The sequence below is a fragment of the Ursus americanus genome, chromosome 19 (assembly GCF_024610735.1).
Source record: "Ursus americanus isolate L20-20 chromosome 19, mUrsAme1.1.p, whole genome shotgun sequence".
NCBI classification, from domain to species: domain Eukaryota; kingdom Metazoa; phylum Chordata; class Mammalia; order Carnivora; family Ursidae; genus Ursus; species Ursus americanus.
The window spans coordinates 987,388-1,009,324 of NC_142145.1; the positions used below are offsets into that span (position 1 = coordinate 987,388).

Consider the following 21,937-nt stretch of genomic DNA (forward strand, 5'->3'; position numbering starts at 1 on the left):
ATTATAAATAAGGGATGCTACTTTCCTTTATAAAAAATGTATTTAGCCGGAGTAACCAGGAAAGGAACAGGCTGCCCAAGGAAGTGGACATGACCATGCTGGGAGGGGAGCCCTCCACAAAGCCACTGGTGTGAACAGTCAGCTCAACAGTACCACCCACTCATGGTGTTCAATTCAAGAATATAAAAAAAAACAGTCATCTGAAATATTAGCAAAAAATGTATACTTCCAGGTCATATCTAAATACTCTGGTACAGACTGATGGAATATAAAATTTGCCCAACTTTACATTCATCAATCAAAGTCGTGGAAATGACTTTTGAACTATTTAAGTGTCTTATGTTGAAAAGTGGGAACACAGTCCCTTGGTTTCTTCAGATTTGATATATGCAGCAAAGACGCTATGTCCCACTTACACTTACTCTCTGTCTCTGTTATTCCCTTTTCTAAACCTTCTATTCAGTGAAATAATTTCCTCCACAACCCGCAGCCCTTTTTAGAGTTCAGTAACCCTCTTCTGATCCCTAAAACAGGCAGCCTGCTAGATCAAGTGCCCATTTTATTTTTCCTCAATCGTAAACATACTTACATTTTAAAAATAAAAGCTTACCTTGAGAAGGAAAAATTCATCAGAAAGTATAATGCAGAGTCCACAAATGCTATCTTTTTTTCTTTTTAAGATTTTATTTTTATTTGAGACAGAGAGAGAGAAAGAGTGAGAGAGAGAGACAGTGAGAAAGAGATCATGTGCACAAGCCAGGGAAGAGGCAGAGGGAGGGAGAAGCAGATTCACTGCTGAGCAGGGAGCCTGATGTGGGGCTCGATCCCAGGACCCTGAGATCATGACCTGAGCCGAAGGCAGACACTTAACCAACTGAGCCACCCAGGCGCCCCCAGAAATGCTATCTTATCTGATTGTACTTCAAGCCTCCATGGTAGATATTACCTCAATTGTAAAAATAAGAGAGCAGACCTCTGTGTCCCTGGGAGATGATGGCAGTCACTGAAACTGAAATTCCTCTTCACACCCTCTGAAGTCCACAGACTTCACAGAAGACAAATAAAACCAACCAAGCCCACAACCACAGCACAAATGAGCACCAGACAATACTACAATCTACTTAAAGACAACAGCAAACCTGGAACAGGATAAAGTCAAAGAAAATCACAAAAAGCACATTGTAATCAAACTACTCAAGGCAAAGACGAAGAAAACATTCTTGGAAGCAGCCGGAGGACAACTCATTACACAGAAGCACATCAATTCAAACGCCAGTGGGCTTCTCATGGAGAGAGATGAGGCCAGAGGACAGGAACTCCATGTCTACGTGCTGAAAGGGAAAAAGGCTCAACCCAGAATTCTACAACCAGCAAAAAGATCCTCCAGGAAGGAAGGCAAAACAAAAACATTCTCAGATGAAGGATAAAACTTGGAGGATGTGTTACTGTCAGACCTCCTACAAAAGAATGCGAAAGAAAGTTTCAAGATGAAGAAAAATGATACCATCAGGAAACTTGGAATTTCAGGAATGAAGAACACAAAATTCTTTAAAACGTGTATGACTATTGAAAGCAAAAGCTGTAACATTGTCTGGTGAGGTTTTCAGTACAGAAAGATGTGAATGGATATGGCAGCCATCCCATAAGAAGCAGGCAGTCCCATAGTTTACTTGAAGTGTAAAACATGAACAGTGAAAAGTTAGTCATGTATACTGCAGTCCTTACAGTGGAGCTTCTCAACAGTAATACCACTAACAATTTGGGTCACAGAATTCTGTTGATGGAGCTGTCCTGTGCACTGTGGAATGTTCGACAACAACCCGGGCCGCTACGCATTTGATGCCAGTAGCAGTATCACCCCAGTTGTGAAAATAAAAATGTGTCCACACGTTGCCAAATGTCACCTGGAGGACAAAAATCACTACCTACAAAAAAATAAGAATACTTGAAATATAACGGCATATAATGTTGGAAGATTAAAAGTAAAAAGATGGAAAAAGATATGATTCAAATGAAGAAAAGTAGCTACTGTAATGTAAGACAAAGAAGACATCAAAAAGGGGCGCTTGGGTTGCTCAGTCGTTAAAGCGTCTGCCTTCAGCTCAGGGCATGATCCCAGAGTCCTGGGATCGAGCCCTGCATTGGGCTCCTCTGCTGGGAGCCTGCTTCTTCCTCTCCCACTCCCCCTGCCTGTGTTCCCTCTCTCACTGGCTGGTTGTCTCTCTAATAATAAAAAAATTTAAAAAAAATAATCTTTAAAAAAAAAGAAGGCATCAAAATAAAATGGAAGAATTGCCCAGGATAAAGAAGGACATTATATAATGATGAAAGATCATATCACCCATAAGCCCTAGCAGTCATAAATGTGCGTGCACCTACACCAGTTTCAAAATACACGAAGCACAAGGTACGAAATATGTAAGTAAAAGGAGAAAAAGACAAATCCATAATACTGCCTGAAGACTTCGTAACTCCTCTCTCAGTAACTGACAGAAGAAACAGAATATCAGAAAGGACACAAAGACATGGTGGACACTGTCAGCCAACGTACTCCCCTGGCTGGCATTTACAGAGCACTCAGCTCCACACAGCAGGACGTTCTCAGCAAGTGCACAATGAACACTCATCCCCACGGACCGCATCCTGTGCCATAACACAAACTAATAAATTCAAAAGAACTGAAAGTAGACAAAGTATATTCTCTCACCATAAAGGAATTTATTTTAAAAATCAGTAAGAGAAAGGGGCGTCTGGGTAGCTCAGCTGGTCAAGGGTCTGCCTTCATCTCAGGTCATGATCTCAGGGTCCTGAGATCGAGACCGGCATCTGGCACTCTGCTTAACGGGGAGTCTCCAATTCCAACAGAATTCTATTCTATTCTCCCTCTGTAGAAGCAGACTGCCCCCCCCCATGCTTGCACTCTCTTTCTCTCTGAAACAAATAAATAAAATCTTAAAAAAAAATCTGGGGCGCCTGGGTGGCTCAGTCGGTTAAGCATCTGCCTTCAGTTCAGGTCAAGATCCCAAAAGCTCACTGCTCAGCGGAGAGTCTGCTTCTCCCTCTGCCGCTCTCTCCCTGCTCACTCACTCTCTCTCTCTTTCTCTCTCACGTAATTAAAATCTTTTAAATTAATTTTAAAAATAAATTAAATAAATAAAAAAAATCAGTAACAGAAAGACATCTTGAAAATCCACTAATACTTGGGGGGGGAAGCACAAAAGCCCAGTTTGGGAACAGAACAGTCACAATGCTGGAGAACCATCCACCAATTCCTCACAACTGCAAATGGAAACTTAGGAACTGCAGAAGTTCCAGAGACCAGGACCTTCAGTTAGAACTCACACTTGGAACCAGTCACCACAGGACAACCTGCCGCTGGCCTGCTGGGGTGATAGAGTAAGAAGCAGACCCAACATTCCTACCAACACAGTGCACGTGTACACATTCACGCATTTACTCAGTCCCAGAGCAGTGGTTCTCAAAGTGCAGTTCCCAGCATCACCTGCGAGTGTGACAGAAACAGAAATTCTCGGAGCCATCCCAAGAAACATGAAACTTCTGGAAGTAGCCTACAGCTGGTGTCAAGAGCCCTCGCACTCTGCTGTTTGAGAAGCACTGCTCTGCGGCTCATTTTCATGTGATGGCAAGTGCACAAAATAAAGAGCTCTACACCCAACTCCAGGAGGCACTACTCTAGACAGGGGACACCTACAAACCACCAGCTTGAACTCTTCAAAAACGCCAAGTCATTAGGAGAAAGAAAACCACCACAAAGATTTCTCCAAAGTAAAAGAAATTAAAAAGAGATAACCACATGAAATAGTTAAACCTTGATTAAACCTTGATTGAAAAAAGGCTGTTTCTGAAAATGTTCTAGAAATGTTCTATGTCATGGCTGTACTAACCCTGGGAATATCCCAAATGCCACTAAATTCTGCAGTGAATGATATGTTGTGTATTTTACCACAATTTGAAAAAAAAAAATTATCGAGACAACAGAAGACATTTGAATAGACCTGTAGATGCCATGTTAGGAGTTAGCATTAATTCTCTTGGCCGGGACAACAGTGTTGTGGCTGAAGAATCATGCCTCCTGTAGGGAGACCCTTGCCAAAGGTCCTACCTGGGAAGCACTGAAGAACGGGTCAGCATAGAGAGAAAGCCAATGAGGCATAATGTTACCAGCTGTTGAATCTATGTAAATTGCAAGAACATTCTTTTGATGTTTCTGTATGCTTGAAATACCTCATAATGAACAAGTGGGCAAAATGTATCCAAGAGGAAAAAATGTAAGACCCAAAGTGATGTCCTCTGTTGTTTCTTGAATCGAGCTTTCTCCATCTTTTTTCCTGCCATTATGTCCAAGACCTGTCATCATCTGGACGCTGTCATCTGCACCATCATTAAGATCTTCCTTCTATAGACAAGCCAACATTTTGAAAATGAAGGTCTTAAGAAGAATGACAATGGTGAGTGCTACTCCAGATAATCAGGAATATTCAACAACAGAATTATTTCCATTCCACTCTAAAATGTTATTGAAATATCTCTTCTACAGTACGTAACAAGCTCTAAATGTATATGAAGTACGTACACAATGTACAGTATATGAACAAGCTTTACAGGTGCAAACTTAGCTATGTTTTCAGCAGTTCTCCAGGGACTCTGTGGCTGTGGGTGTTCACACACCTGCAAGTAAGCCTGTGCATGTGTGGGTGTGCAGCGATGGTGCCAGGCAGTCAGTCCTTTGCTTACTAGAATTCTGTGAAAAGGTCAGAAGGCAAGATTCCAGAAGCCTCTACCTTCTTGAAACTTTATTCTTGAAACAGGTGCCTCGCTGTCAAGAATCCAAACGCAAGTGGAATTCGATGATGGAAAAGATGTCTTTGGACAATAAGGCCAATGCTGACCTGCTACCTAAGCTTCTTTTACCATCTTTTTAATATGTGGTTACTAAAAAAGAATCCAGCAAGTGGCTTACTGAGTTACAGGTTACTGAGCTATCCCCCACTGTTGGACAGAGAAGACATGTGTAACCTCCCACTAAATAATGTTTCAGTGGAAATATCTGTACACAGAACTTTCTCCATATTTTTACATGAATTCTTTTGAAAAATCCCAGAACTGTATATAAAGTCATAAGCTCTAAAACACTTGAAATATTATTGCCAACTGCAGATTTAAACTCCCACGACTATGAGTGCTATGAATAAAGCCAAAAGCAATGTTACCTCACCCTCATCAGATGAGAGCTAAATACAAATAACCCTTCGCTTAAATAAGGGGAGGAAAATGGCACCTTGGCGTCACCGGCACCAATTCACTTCTGCTATCATGTGAGGTCCTGCACTACTACTTACAGACTGTGGCTAAGGCTGCTCCCCATGCTATACAGAAAATTCGGTGGAGCTGGGCATATTTGGGACGTGTGCACTGGGGCGGGGGCCTGGAACTAGGACCCTCTCCCGTGGCTCACACTCAGCAGTCCTGGTAGCACCAACCTCCTCACAGGTAAATCTTCACTGGCCAGGAACTCACTGCGCCTCTTCAGCAAACTTCACCAGGACTATGACTGTTTCTGTTAGTGATGGGGTCCCCAGTGGTTTGCCCTAACTTATTTTTGCCCATAAACCCTGTTACTTTCAGTGAGCACTTCTACCAAATACAAAGTTTTGCAAGAACAGAAATGGCGATATTATTTATGCAAGAGCCCATCTCTTCCACATTGATTTGTAATATGTTTAAATGTATTAATTTGGGGGCCAGAAAACAGGACTTTCCCCTACAACCACGGGGAACTGGACTCTCTGCAAGGACCTACAGAAGGAGATGCAGCGGCAGACGCCCTGACTTCAGCCCTGTGAGATCGTACGGTTCCGACCCACAGAACTGGAAAATAAAAAATTTGTTTTAAGCCACTATATTCAGGATAATTTTACAACAGCAATAGGACACTAATACAACTGCATAGTGATCAATGACGTGATATTGTTTTCTTTGTATCCTGAGTCAATCTGACAATCCTGCTTCCCCCTACCCAGCTCTCATCTCCTCTCATGTGACACAGCCCTCGGGTAAGACAGGGTCCTAAGTAGAAGACAGCGGTTTTCCACTCACGGAAGACGGAAGTGTGCTGACAGCCCGCGCTGAGGCTCTCCCGGGCACTCCGGTGCTTCAGTGCCGTGACAATTAGGCATCAATGGGAACCGACACTCAACACATGACAAATATAGAGACCACCTGTCCTCACACCATAAAGCATAAGCCTGAGGAGATGCTGAGTGGATCCTTAGCAAACACTAACCACGCAAATACTTCTCCTCCTCCCTAGATAACATAAAAAATAAAAACTACGAGACCTCTGAAAACACTGGAGTACGAAGAGTACATCAGATGAGGACCCCAAGGAAGATCCCCCCTCAAAATCCTTACAGGAAGGTACAAATGCTCTGTGAGCCACGTGGCCATGTTGGGTATATACACTCAGTCAACTCTTTGCTGAGCATCAACACGTGAGTGCCTAGGCTGAAAACACGACTGTCAGTAACAGACACGGCCTGTAACTCACAGGGCTCAGTCAGACTCATTCATCAGTAAATGTAATGATAGCAGTGGCAACTGGCGAGACAGTCCCCTAGCCCTGGGAGGGTGCCGACTGAGCTCCAGGCTGCAGGGGCTGCAGCCAGGTAGGGGGGCAAGGTGTGTGCGGAATGACTGCTGTGTACAGGAAGGTAGGGGGGCAGAGCACAGCTCAGGAAGGACTGCCAGCTACCCAAGCTAAGCCACAACTGTCTGTGGGAACTCTGGAACCGGAGTTGGGACACAGAAGCCAGACTGCTTTGAGATAACTACAGCTATTAACTCCTGTAAGAAGAGCGACTGGAGGTCTACACCGTTATGCAGACTAGGACGCCCAAAACAGCAGTCTTCTGAAAGAGAAGACACAGACAGACATACACACATGTGAAAAGGATAAGAAAACGTTTCCTATAGGTGACTAACATAATAAAAAAACATTAAAATTAAAAAAAAAAACAAAAAAAATATGGGGATTGAGAAAATGAAAAAAAATGTTTCCTATAAAAATGGAAGATTAAATACATGATCTACCTTCAATACCAAAAATACTGCTTTTTCTTAAAGCTGAAACCTACAGAACAGAAAACAAGAGATGATAACAAAATGTAGAAAGCAGATGGATGGATGATAAATAGCAGATTCAAGAAAACAGGAGTCTCAGCACAGCAGCGAGGAAGCAAGAGAACCTCTGGACCCTGGAGGGGTGGGTCTGACGTCCTGCAGACCTTTGAAGTGGGTGTGGAGGGAGGAAAAAGTAGGAAGTGACTGAAAGCTACCGAAGAAACATCTGGATCCTCAGATTACTCCTCTCCCTTCCAGATCAAGGGACAGCTACCCACTGGGGGAGGGAGGGCAGGAGAGAAAGCAGAGGGCGAAGCTGAGGGAAGGACAGTGAACGTGGGTGCGAGCCAGCCTGGCCTCCCTTCCCTGATGCCCAGGTAGGAATTCAGTGTTGTTGAGAGGAGGAGGAAAGACAGGAGGAGAAGCCAGCGGCCAGTGTCTGCTGAAACTGTCAGGCACGAATCTAAGCATTTCACATACGTTCATTTAATTCCTAGTTTTAGACAATTAACATAGGAAATTTTTACTATAAAAAAGAAAAATAACTGAAATGTCCAAGACAAATGTGGTCTGTCCATATAATGAGATGTCACTTAGTTTAAAAAAAGAAGGGAATGTGTCACATGCTACGGCACGAAGCTTGAAAATAATAATGCTCAGTGAAGTAAGCCAGGCACAAAAAGACAGACGTTGAAGGGCTCCACTTCCAGGAGGTGATGACAATAGTCAACTCCACAGACACAGAGGTACAGAGAGGCTATGGTGACCAGGAGCGGGGACAGCGAGGTGTTTCATGGGTGTTGAGCTTGGGTTTGGGAAGAGGAAGGAGGCCTGAGGGTAGGTGGTGGGAGGGCCGCACAACAGCCTGAACGTGCTCACTGCCACTGCACCGCACACGTGGGGAGATGTGGTTAAGATGGGAAATTTTATGTTACGTCGGATATAACTTCTTTAAAAAGGAACAACTTCAGTAAATATTGCTGATATCCAGCTCCCCAGCAGCCTGGAAGATGGATATTTCCTCATCATTACCCAAATCTCCAACATACCAAGCTGGTTTCTACCCCAAGGGTCTGCCCTCACCACAAGGACCCTCCCCCTCATCCTCTTGCCACTGTCACAGTTAAGGCACTAGAGTCGGTAGAGTTATCCTGGAAAAGCCAAATCCTCACACACCAGGCACGTTCAGGCAAGAGTTTAATCACTTGGGGAGCTGGTCTGTCAGTGAGACCAAACACCAGAAGGAGAAAGAATTCCTGAAGATCTCCTGGACTGCAAGGCCCTGGAGAGGGGGGGTTGGGTCTGCGGAGCCCCTCCCACAGCCAAGGCACCCTAGGTGCCTGTATTCTGCATGGTCCAAGAAGAGAAGTTTAGAGCAGATGAAAAACTGGGGGAAATATTACAGCACATGACAGTAAAACAATTCTTCATAAACAGTTCTCACAAACAAAATTTTTAAAAAGTAAACACTTTGACAGATGAGCAAAGGCAATTCATAAAAAAAGAAATACAGCTGTACTTAGAGAATTATGTGCAGCCACATTAGGAACCCCAACCCTTTCACACACACCTGAGGGGCTGCTCTGTGCTAGCACTGTCCCCACGGCTGTGGGTTGCCCCGTAAGGACGACAGGACAAACACAAGAAGTGGGCTGGCTACTTGCAAAGGGAGAGGTGCTGCGAAGACTATAAGAAAGGAGGTGTGAGGGCCAGAAGGAAGCCGAGTCTCAGGAAGAGACACATGCATGAAAGGAACCAACCACAGGAGGTCTTGGGAGACACGGGAGGGGCTGCAAAGCCTTGAGGGCTCAGGACTGGAGAGAGAGCCTGGGACAGTGGGAGTGGGCAAGCCACAGGAGGGCCACCAGAGGCAGCTGAAGTGGGCAAGCCACGGGAGGGCCACCGGAGGCAGCTGAAGAGGTGGGCAGGGGCAAAGTCCCGTGGGCCTGGGCAGCCAGCGAAAGGAGTCTCACTTTAATTCTCAGTGGAAGGGGAAGCCAGTGGAAGGTTTTAACACTAGGAGTAAGTTTTGTTTTCAAAAGAACTTCTAAAACATGCAAATTAAAACAACTGAAAAAAAGAATTAACACTTAGCATTCTTAACAGTCTTGGATAACAAGGCACTCTTAATGGCTAGTAAGAGCGTGAACAACTTTTCTGGAGGACAGTCTGTGAAAATGCATCGAAAGCCCCCCTTTTTTTATGATGTGAGTAAACTTTAACTACAGGTTCTATTTATCCCACGAAAACATAAATATTTGAAAACATGAAAAATGTACGTAAGATTGATCTACAAAGATGACCATTACTGTGCTGTGCTGCTTCAAAGTCCACCCAAAAACCATGGAAGACTGTAGTATCAGTGACTAGGCCTGGTCACACGTGTCGACGACCGCACTGCCGCTGACACAGCAGTAAGGCTGTCACTGCAGGGAGCGGGGAGTGAGGAGCGGCCAAGCCCCTGTCCGCACGCGCCCACCAGTCCAAAGGGCCGCCTCACGCCAGGCACCATCCACACCACCACACAGCATGCCCACAACAGGAGACTCATCATTTTAGAGGCTCAGGAAAAAGCTCCTCTCATCTGTGAGGCAGCAGGCCTAAAACAGAGTTAATAGGTTTCCTCAGAAAAATTCCTTTTTTCTTATTCTCTGCATAAGATCACTTCTTTTAAAACAGTCAACTAGAAAATGAATATTTATACAAAAGGCAATTAAAATTCAAAATGCCACTTAAATATATTATAATATAGTATACAAAATGAGATTTTTAGTCTTTTTCATTAAGTTCTTTCAGCGATTGTGTTGCATTTTAGCAAAGTCACAATCTTATCAAGTTTAATGCTAGAAAAGTAGCACAAAGAGTCTGAAAGATAATGAACATAAGCAACATCATGTTTAGCAACCTCCACTTCAGAGATGGAGCCTTTGAACTGGCAAGCAATTTATTCCACTTCCAAAGCAATTTTCCTATTGTATTGAAAATCTTACCTCAGTATTTAAAAACAATAAGATGATGAATAATGGATTTTTTCAGAGACAGGATAAGCAGAAAATCTTAAGTGTCTTTGTTGCCTAGTGTCATACACACCTAATTGGTTTGTCACTCAAGAAAAATCAACGTTTCCAGCAATTAAGTATAATTCTGGAAACATATTTTTAAAACGAGTAAAAACAATGTGAACAAAGACGACAGAACAGATGATACCAAACCCAAGAGTACTGCCACACTAAGAAATGGAGACAGCTCTCTTAGCTGCTGCCAAAGGTTTAGAAAAACTGGGAACTTTCAACAAAACACTCAAGTACTAGAAGGTGCATAATTTACGTGTATCTGAGTACAAGTAAAAGTAGGCCAACACAATAACCAGCTTAAACTCACATTAACTATCTAACACCTTTATTGTTTCCATTTGGATAAGAAGCATTTCTGAGAAGCCAACTGATACTAAAGGGAGAAACCATTCAAAATATGCCTAATGCTTAAACCTTCTTTAAGAAAAATAAACACTGCCCCCTTTGCCTGCATGATAATAAAGTAGAAAAACAAAGCAACAAAGTGTTATGAAGAAATGTGTGTTTCCTTCATCAAACACAGCTTCCAAGTTCAAGTATGTCACTGATGAGTCATTAATAAGCAGCAAAACTATATACTGGGAAATTGGGACTCTTCCTTTCCTACCATAGAAGAGGAGATAAACAGCAGAATAGCTGTTAAAAAAAAAAAAAAAAAAAAAAAAAAAAAGGTAAAGGAACACTGCCTGAAAAGCATGCCTTGGCCTTAGCAATGAGAAATAAGCAAGAAGGGCAAGGGCCAGTCAGTCCTTCCGCGGAGACGCCCCTCACATGAACTGTGTACACAGTAACCTTGGAGCCACTGACTCCTCTTCCACAACGTTCTGTAAGAAACCTCAATATCAATTTCTTGACACAAGAAATTACACCAACACTATACATAAATTGAAACAAGCTTCTAAATTAGAGTTAATGCCGCAACATCTAATATTATGTAAACGCCAATCCAGATTGAAAGATAAGTAGGCCAATTAGCTCAGGACACATAATCCAGTTCCCTAAAACTGTGATGTTCACAATCACCAAATCTATCATCCTGCTAATACTGTCAGTTGTAGAAAACAAAGTGAAATATATCTGTTCTGGCAGGTTTAAAGAATTTCATAAACTCGAGTGAACTACAGATCCTTAAAAACACATCTCTGATTCCAAGGAGTCCTGGGCCTGAGCACTTTGATAAATGCTACCGTAGAACCATTTGGTAGGGGTGCCTGGGTGGCTCCGGGGATAAAGCGGCTGCCTTTGGCTCAGGTCAGGATCCCAGGATCCTGGGACTGAGCCCCCAGCCCAGCGGCGGGCTCCCTGCTCAGCGGGGAGCCTACTTCTCTCTCTCCTTCTGCCCCTCCCCATGCCTGTGTTCTGTCTCGCTCGCTCTCTAGTCAAGTAAATAAAATCTTTAAAAAAAAAAAAAAAAGGGAAGAATCATCTGGTACTGGAAAAAACCTTCCCAATTGTGAATCATCACAGAAGTTTCATCTTTGCAACTAATAAGGTATTTTTTAGATCATCATCGTAATTGTAAAATTTTTAAGAATCAGAGAAAATTGTGTATAGACACCCACAACAAGAAGACTAGCATTAAAAAAATTTGCGTTGCCTCTATCAAGAAACACACTAATATTTTAGAAATAATCAGACAATAACCATCTGTTCTCAGCATGAACCTCTTCTCAAACACAAAGTTTAACTATTATAACACTGCAAATGGCTCTAGGCAAGGCCAAAAGCCACACTGCAACGTGAAGCAAAGAAAAGGCACTAACAGACATGGATAAACATAGACATGTCCAGTGTCGGTCATTCCTCTTTCAACTGTGAAGATAATCTGAATGGTACAGATACCATTTAAAAGAAGTGAAAAATATCAAATTAACAAATACCTTTCTTTTACTCAACTATACTTAATGCAAGAAGAAAATCAATGCCTCACATCAGTTTACAGAAAAGGATCTTAACAAGCAAGTGCACTCTTAACTGAACTATGAAATACTATGCGTGGGACACAGCATTTCATTCACCTAGTAACTTCGGAAAAAAACAAACCAACTCCCCCCCCAAAAAAAACCAAGAACATCCTCATGTATTAACTACACTCAAATCATATCTATTTCATCCCCTTGAAATTTTCATAAAGTACAAACCCAATGATGAAAAATTTTATGTAAGTTGTAACAATTTATGATGGCTGTATTGTCAATAGGTTGTGTCTTAACCTGGTATGATAATGAAATAAAAGTAATTTCACTCCAAGGAAAAACTGAGAACCTTTAAAATACTTTACTACAATTCCTTATACATTATGAACACAAAATGACATTTTTATATGGTCAAGAAAAAAGCCTTTTAAAGCTCACAAAGCAAGAAAAGCCCATATCAAACCTGTTTTTCTAACAACTAATTAGCTCTCAATTGCCAATGTGGAGGGAAAAGACCTCATAATATAAACTTTTGTTCTTGGAAATGTAAGACTGCACTTTTTATTTTTTAATCTATTTTTTAGCTGTATTCTAATTTATTGTACGCATTTCCCCAAACAGAAATACTAGAAAAGCCATAATTTTGATATAAAACTTTAATCTACTCACTTACAGTTCTGAAGTATGAAATTAAGAGATCTGTTATATATTAAGTCAAAAGTACTGTTAAGAACAGTCAGCTTTGTTAAGTACATCCTACTGCAATAAGAAAACCTACAGAGATGAGGTGGGGCAGCTGATGAGAGGAAGGGCGCCAGGTCTCTCCCAGAGGTGGGAAAAACCGTCCTGTAACACCGCCTGTGGTGATGGCTGCACTTACCTGTGAATACACTAAAACACTGAATTTTACACTCTAAATGGTGAATGTGTATCCAAAAACTTGTTAGTGAATGAAAAAATAAGACTGACTTTAAAATAAAAAGAGTAAAGACAGGGGCGCCTGGGTGGCACAGCGGCTGAGCGTCTGCCTTCGGCTCAGGGCGTGATCCTGGCGTTCTGGGATCGAGCCCCACATCAGGCTCCTCCGCTATGAGCCTGCTTCTTCCTCTCCCACTCCCCCTGCTTGTGTTCCCTCTCTCGCTGGCTGTCTCTATCTCTGTAGAATAAATAAATAAAATCTTAAAAAAAAAAAAAAGAGTAAAGACAAAGCAAAACAAAGGCAAATGACTCCTTCCTGCCAGTTCCAGAGCAAGATTTGAGCAGAAGCCCCTTCCCCACCCCCCATCCCCCCCTCCCAGCCTCCAAGAGGCACAGCTATAACCCTGGAGACAACACAGGGAAAGGTGAAGACAGGGAGGCAGACCAGGAGGGACCTTGGACCCCAGAGGTCACACAACAGTTCCCAATGTGCTCCTTCTGCCTCGTCTATCCCAAATTGTGTACTAGAGAGTCAGCAGCCAGAAAAACCAGGGACACAAACCAAAGAGAGCCCTAAGAACAGCCCAGTCCCTCCTGCCCATCCCTACCACTGTCACAGGAACCCAGAGGTAAAGTAAAGGCCCCTCAGGCCATACTGGAGGAGGCCACAGGCTGCAATAAACATGCACTGCTCCCCTCCCCAGACAAGGGGACATCAGCAGAGCCCCACGGGGCACCGCAGACCCCATCTCTGCCCAGCGGTAAAGCAGCACCCTCTCCCCCCCACATGTCAAAGGGAACCTGGCTTTCACCCCATCTGCCAGTAACAAGGCAGCACCACTTCATCCCACCTCCCCAACCCCCAGTCCCAAGTGGTGTCAGAGGGGGCCAGATAAAACACAAGATCTGAATAAAGTCCAGAGCCTCATAGCATAATACCCAAAATGTCCAGGACACAATCAAAAAACACTCATTATACCAAAAGCCTGGAACATCTCTACTCCTGAAGGAAAGATAATCAACAGATGCCACCATCAAAGGGATGTATGTGTTGAAATTATCTGACGTGGATTCTAAAACACCCGTCATAAAAATGTGTCGATGGGCAATTACAGACATACTTGAAGCAAATGAAAACTAACAGCTATTTCAGCAAAGAAAACTAATACGAAGAAGAATCTAATGGAAATTCTAAAACTAAAAAATACAATAATGGAGATTTGAAAACTTAATGCATAGGGTTCAGGGGCAGAAAAGGAGAGATAAAGGAAAAAATCAAGGAACTTGAAGAGTGAACAACAGAAACCACCCAATCTGGAGAGAAAGCGGCCTTAAAACAAATGAGGAGAAACTCAGGACCATATGAGACACAAGAAAAGATCTCACAAGGTGTCTCCAGAGAGAGTGTTAGATGAGATGAAAGAGGGTGGGGCTCAAAAAGTATTTAGACAAATAATGGCTGAAAACTTCTAACTTGACAAAAGATAAAAACTTGCAGATTCAATATGCTATGTGAACCCCAAACAGTATAAACCCAAAGAAATCTATGCCAAGGCCCATAATAATCAAACTACTGAACTAAAGACAAGAAAAAAAGCTTGGAACTAATGAGAAATGACATCTTACTCACAGAAAAAGAAAACATTCCAATGACATCAGATTTCTTTTCAGAAATTATGGAGGCCAGAATGAAGTAACGTAACATTTTCCAAGTGCTAAAATAGAAAAAGGACTGTCAACCCCAAATTGTGCATCTGGTGAAATTACCCTTCAGGAATGAAGAAGAAATAAGACCTTCTAAGATGAAAGAAAACTGAGAGAATTTGTTTTCAGCAGACCTACGCTAAAAGAATAACAAGGAATTCTTACAACAGAAATAATAAAATAGGGGCGCGTGGGTGGCTCAGTCGTTAAGCATCTGCCTTCAGCTCAGGGCGTGATCCCAGGGTCCTGAGATCGAGCCCCGCATCGGGCTCCCTGCTCCACTGGGAGCCTGCTTCTTCCTCTCCCACTCCCCCTGCTTGTGTTCCCTCTCTTGCTGGATGTCTCTCTCTCTGTCAAATAAATAAATAAAATCTTTAAAAAAAAAAAATAATAATAATAATAAAATAAAAACTTCAGGAACTTCAGGAAATAAGAGAACAACAGGAACAGTGAAAACATGGGTCAATATAACAGGCATTTCTTCTCCTTTTGAGTTTTCTAGATTATGTTTTGAGAGAGAGTAAAAATTAATACTGTCTGATGTGTAACCCTAATCATATATAAGGGAAATATTTACTTACTTTTGCATATGTAAAATATTTATGTAATTGTACAAGATAGTTACTTTACCAGCAGGGATGAGTAAAGGGATGTAAAGACATACGGATTCTTCACTTTACTAACACTGATAAAATATCAACACCAGAGGGGCGCCTGGGTGGCACAGCAGTTAAGCGTCTGCCTTCAGCTCAGGGCGTGATCCCGGCGATCTGGGGTCAAGCCCCACGTCAGGCTCCTCTTCTATGAGCCTGCTTCTTCCTCCTCCACTCCCCCTGCTTGTGTTCCTTCTCTCGCTGGCTGTCTCTATCTCTATCAAATAAATAAATAAAATCTTTAAAAAAATATATATATATATATCAACACCAAAATACTGTGATGAGCTACATACATATAATGTAATACCTAGAACTACCACTAAATAATACCTATACAAAGAGAAACAGTGGAAAAACACCACAGGTAAATCAAAATGGCATTCTAAAACATGTTCAAGTAACCCACAGAAAAACAGGAAAAGGAAAACAAAGAAACAACACAGCAATCAAAAAGGAAAATGGCAGATATAAGCCCTAACTTATCAATCATTACACTGAACATAAATGTTCCAAATATATCAATCATAAGACAAAGATTGGCACAGCGGATAAAAAACATAAGCCAACCACAAGCTGACTACAAGAAACTCACCTCAAATAGAAGTAGGCTGAAAGTAAAAGAATGGAAAATTAAATGCCAGGCAAACATTAATCAAAAGAAAGCATGAGTAGCTATATTAATGTCAGAAAAAGTAAAGCCCACAGCAAAAATATTACTAGAGACAGATGGAAATTTATAATAACAAAAGCATCAGTCCATCAAAACAGAGCAATCCCAAACATGTATGCAACAAATGATGGACTGGCAGAACAGTAAAGAAAAAATTGATAAAACCAAAAGGAAAAATAGACAAATGCACAATTACAGGTAGAAACTTCAACAACCCACCCTCAACAGCCAAGAGAACAACTAGACCATAAACTAGCAAAGATAGCTAACAGGATCTAATCAACATTTCAGAACATTTCACCCAACGACAGCATAATACACTTTCTTTTGGGCCCTAAAATTCTTACCAATATAGACCATATTCTCGGTTACAAAACCAACCACCAAAATTAAATGAAATAACACGAAGCATGTTCTTTAACCACAAAGAAACCATGCTAGAAATTAGTAACAGAAAAATAACACCAAATTTTCCATATACACTCCTAAATAATCCATGAGACAAAGGGGAAGTCTCAAAGTAAAACGAAATGCCAAAATTTGTGGGACACAGATAAATCAGTGCTGAGAGGGAAATTTACAGCACCAAATGCTTACGTTAAAAAGAGGGAAAGTCTCCAATCAATAATCTGAACTCCCACCATACGAAGCAAGAATGATAAGAGAAAAATAAACCTAAAAAGCAAGCAAAAAGAAGGAAAAAATAAAGCACAGAAATAAAACTGAGAACAAAACTACAAAAAAATAAGAAAAATAAAAGATGACTCTGAAAAAAAATCAAACCTCTAGTAAGACTAACCAACAAAAGAGTGAAGACACAAACTACCAATATCTGAATGAAACAACATCAAAAAGATAGTAAGAGAATACTACGAACAACTCTACACACATAAATATGGCAACTTTCCTGAAAAGGACCAATTCCTCAACTGGCACAATCACAACTCACCCAAAACGAAATAGCTCATTTGAATAGCCTAGTTAACTATTAAAGAAACTGAGTTTGTGAATTCAAACACACAAAAAAGAAATCTCTAGGTCCAGATGGTTTCACTGGAAAATTCTACCATTTAAAGAAGTTAACAGCAACTCTAGTTGACGTCTTCCAGAAAGCAGGAGAGAACGGAACGCTTTCCAAGTCATCTCATGAGGCCAGGTATCAGGGGTAAAATCTGACAGTCACTGCCATTCTATTCATGGAAGAGAAACATTTACAATCAAGTGCAGTCTGTGCTCTGAGGGGAACAGGGGTCAGCAGGAGCCAGCAGGGGCATCTAATTCTATCCTGGCTGGGGCTGAGATAATGGGAGGCTTCAAAAGAAAAGTAATTTTAGATGCTGACAGAGTCAGGAATATAGCCATTGAAATATGGAGATTTTAAGTGCCAGAAGAAACAGCTAGAAGAATCCGAAGTGCATACTTCTGGAGTGAGAGGCTGGGGTAAGGAGGAAGAAACAAGCAGAGTATAGAGCCACAGTATCTTCTCAAAAGCCTTTTACCATCTGTAACTACGATAAAATACAACCGAACTTCACAAAATAAAGTAAAAGCACAACTTCCACTCAAGATCCATCTCTCCCTGCTCCTCATAACTAAGTCCAACTATAAGCTTGGAAATAAAGCAAGAGCCAAGCAAAAGAGAGCTCTGGAAGGTGGTAAGAAGGCAGCAGTTAAGAGGAAGATGGTTGGGCTGGCCTAAGACTGAGGATCAGAGAAACAACACGGTGGCAGGACATCCTACATGCCCTCACCCAACAGAAGGAAGGAGACAGGCTGGCATTCCCTAACTCCCAACCTAGCAAGAAAAGGCAGACCAGAAGGATCATTCCTCCCTTGGAGGGAGCAAGAGTCCACCACCACCAGCAAGAGAGATCAACAAGTGCCGTGGGAAATGGCATCCTTCCCCATGGTCCTAAGACTCCCCTGTCCCATCAGGGGACACTGGTGCATCCGGGCAGTACCAATTAAAGGAACCCTGCCACAAAAAGAGGTTAGAAGCCTCAGAAAGCCCCTGTGTCCCCATGGGCCTGAGATACCCCTCTCTCACCAGGAGGGCAACCAGGCAGCATCAACAGGCACAGCCTCACTTCAGAAGCAGCCAGTCCAGGAAACTGCTTCTATTCAGGGCCTGAACTCCCCTCCTCTGCCACCAGAGACCAGAGCAGCAGGAGGCACCAGCAAGAGGGACTGGGATGGCCACAATGGTGCTGAGACTCCTCCCCTAACCAGACACACCAGAACAGCCAGCAGGCACATGCAGAGCGGGTACAAGCAGAACCACTGCCCCCATCCAACGAAGCCTTTTCATCACACGGACTGACCATTCCTTCTCTTACCAAGACACTGGGCCTGGGGAAATCACCTCTTCCTCATAAGCAGAGATAAGAAAGAGTCCCAGTACACCACATAAACCACACACACCAAAAATCATAGCACAAAATTAAACTGTCACTGGAATCACAGCCCACAAATGTAGGCCAGGACCTATAGGCTAAATCTAAACAGGGTGATCACCTGCTAAAGTAAAAGACATAATCAGAACCCATGTTCTCCAAACATAATAGACAACACGTCCAGGATAAAATAAAAAATCATCAGCATACCAAGAACCAGAAGATTCACAGTGTGCATTAGAAAAGATGATCAACAGACACCAAAACTCGATTAACTCAGATACTGGAATTATGTGACAATCATTTTAAGCAGCACACATAAACATGCTTCAACAACCAATTACAAACTCTCTTGAAACAAACAGAAATTATAAAACTGGGGGCGCCTGGGTGGCACAGCGGTTAAGCATCTGCCTTCGGCTCAGGGCGTGATCCCGGTGTTATGGGATCAAGTCCCACATCGGGCTCTTCCGCTATGAGCCTGCTTCTTCCTCTCCCACTCCCCCTGCTTGTGTTCCCTCTCTCGCTGGCTGTCTCTATCTCTGTCAAATAAATAAATAAAATCTTTAAAAAAAAAGAAATTATAAAACTGACAAATACGCTAGTAAAAATGAAACACTGCTGCATGGGATCAACAGAAGAGTGAAGATGACAAAGGACAGAATTAGGGAATCTGAGAACAAATCAATACAATTCACACAATCTTAACACAGACAAAAGAAACCAGGTGGAAACCTAAGGGAATTATGTACCACTAACAAGAGATCCAACATTTGTATCATCCCAGTACCAGCAGGAGAGAGAGAAGACAGTGGAAACCAGTCCTTGAAGAAACTCCCTAACTTTGGTGAAACAAAACCCAACAGATTAAAAATCTTACTAAATACCAACCAAGATAAACCAAAAGAAATACACACCAAGATACATCACAGTTCAACTTGTAAAAATGAAAGACAAATAAAACCTTGAAAGCAGTCAGAGAGAAATTACTCATTACCTGCAGGAAACACCAACTCCAGCAGCAGTGAGCTTCTCATCAGGAATCATGAAGGCCAGGCGGACAGTAACCAGTTTTCAAGGCTAATGAAAGAACTGTCAACCAAGAATTCTATATCCAATACATCCATCCTCCAGGAATGAAGGGGAAATAAAAACATTCTAAGGTGGAAGAAATTTCAAGATTGGCTATAGGAAGCACTTCAAATAGAAAGGAAAAAGAATCCTGGAATACCAGGAAAGAAGAATAACAGAGCAAAAACAGGGGTATATAAGTACATTAGACTATCCTTATAATCATGAGTTTTATAAATGATATCTGATGATTTAAACAAAAAACGTAACACCATCTGATAAGACATAATATTTAAAGTGTAGGGAGAGAAGATGGGTAAAGGGACCAAAATGCAAGTAAGGTTTACACAGTCTACTCTACAGACAAAAATACTAATCCCAACACCCCTTGGTGATAAGTCACATACATATACTGCAATACCCAATAGAGCAAACACTACAAAAACTACAAAAAGACCTACACTCAAAAACACCGTAGAGATAGCCAAAAAAACGTTCAAATAACCTAAAGGAAGGCAAAAAGAGAAACAGAAGAGGAATGAGGATCAGAAGAAACAGAAAATAAACAAATAATAAAATAGCACCCACGCTATAATACAGCAATAATTAACTTAAATGTAGAGTCTAAATATCCCAATCCAGAGACTGACAGAAAGCATAATGGAAAACCAGGATCCAACAAAGAGACTCACTTCAAATTCAACTTAGGTTGAAAGAGAACACATGCAAACACTCATCCACAATAAAGTAGGAGGAGATTTCAGAGCAAAGAAAATTACCAGAGACAAAGAAGAACATTATGTAACAGAAGAAACAATCCACCAGAAGACATAAGAATCCTAAATATGTACACACCAAATGACAGAACCTCAAAATACCTGCAGGAAAAACTGAAATGCAAACCGCGATGGAAACCTATTGTGAAATAAGCAGCATATTTCCAAATAATGATCTCCCAAAATCAACCACTCAGAGAATTACGCAATCACTGTTATAGGTAATATCAGGGAGGAAAAGAGAAATGGTACTTCTGGAGAACCCACTTCTGGACAAACACTAAACACAGGCACCTTAGTAGGTTCTTCTGTAACCTTTCTCCATCCTGTAGGAAAACCACAGCTTCCCCCATATTACATCCCAGGAAATGGGGGTTCGGGTTAATGAAGTCAAACAGCTAGTCAGTAAATGAGATCCAATTCAGCTCCACAATACATACATTCAGACTCTACGTTACAGCTTCTCAAATAGGCCAGAACAGAAGTTACTCTAAAACTCGAATCCTGAAGGACCTGGATATTAAAATATATAGTTTTTTCCTCTTCTGTACTAAAAGCTAACAGATTCTGGGACATCTGTTCAACGCTTGATTTCGGCTCAGGTCGTGATCTAAGCTGGTGAGATCAAGCCCCGCCTGGGACTCCACGCTCAGCGGGGAGTCCGCTTGAGATTCCCTCGCGCGCTCTCTAATAAATAAATCTCTAAAAAAAAGTTAATTGCTTCTACGATTCCTTAGGAATAAAATTTCGATTAACTGTAGAAGCCAGTATTTCCTCTTTTTATAAGTTTCTTTTTTATAAAATGCAGTATTAGGGCGAAAAGTAAGTTAAATGTGAGCTGAAATCAACTAGGGGACAAAGCTTCCATTTAAATGAAAGGTCTGTATGTTTTAAATGTACGACTAAACTGTGGTCCCATTAAACAATCTAACCTTGTCAAGTTCCGTTTCCCATTGCTAAAAGCAAAACCTCTGGTCAACAAACAATACTCTGTAAACACACGATTAAATGCACATGTACTTGGCACATAAACTGAGCCGTCTGCATTTGCAACAGGCCGTGCTTCACTCAGGTTTGTGTTTCGTGTCTGCACCTTCACGGTCTCTACTGGAACCGCACTGAAGCTCGGACACCAGCAGCGTCTGCTGGATGGGCGCACCGCCCGCCCGGCTCACGTGAGAGCGCCGCAGCGGCACGCCCGCCCCCGTCCCGTGTGCGTCGGACGGCCAGGGCACCCCAGGACGAGGGCGGAGCTGGGGGCGACCCCCGCCCGTCCCCGACACGGTGTCCCGGAGCCTCTCCCACAGGGTGGCCGTCCCCCCAAAGTCGGAACGCGCGCCGGAGTCGGAAGCACTGTGCGCGGACTGCGGGCGGGGACAGACCAGCCGGCCGGGGGTGCGGGGGCCCCCGACAGGGCGCGGGGGGAGGGGCGCCGCGGGAGGAGGGAGGTCTCCGCCGTCGTTACCTGCTGGGCCGATCGGCCCCCGGCCCCGCCGCGCTGTAGTAAGCCGCGCGTTTGCGGCTGGCCGCGGCCGCCGCGCTGCGCACCGGGTACAGAGGGATCTGGTCCGCCATGTTCCGGCCGCCACCTTCCCGCCCCTCCCCGCTCCACCTCAATT

General features: G+C 42.6%; 1 protein-coding gene across 2 annotated transcripts in view; it reads right to left on the reverse strand.

Annotated features, from left to right (window-relative positions):
* ATP9B (ATPase phospholipid transporting 9B) overlaps window positions 1–21,937 on the reverse strand; it is a 256,636-nt gene extending 234,699 nt beyond the window's left edge. For both annotated transcript variants that reach the window (XM_087869720.1, XM_045790301.2), the window contains exon 1: window positions 21,784–21,937. In XM_087869720.1, the coding sequence (XP_087725846.1) occupies window positions 21,784–21,893 (110 nt within the window). In that variant the 5' untranslated portion in view covers window positions 21,894–21,937. The remainder of the gene's footprint in view (window positions 1–21,783) is intronic.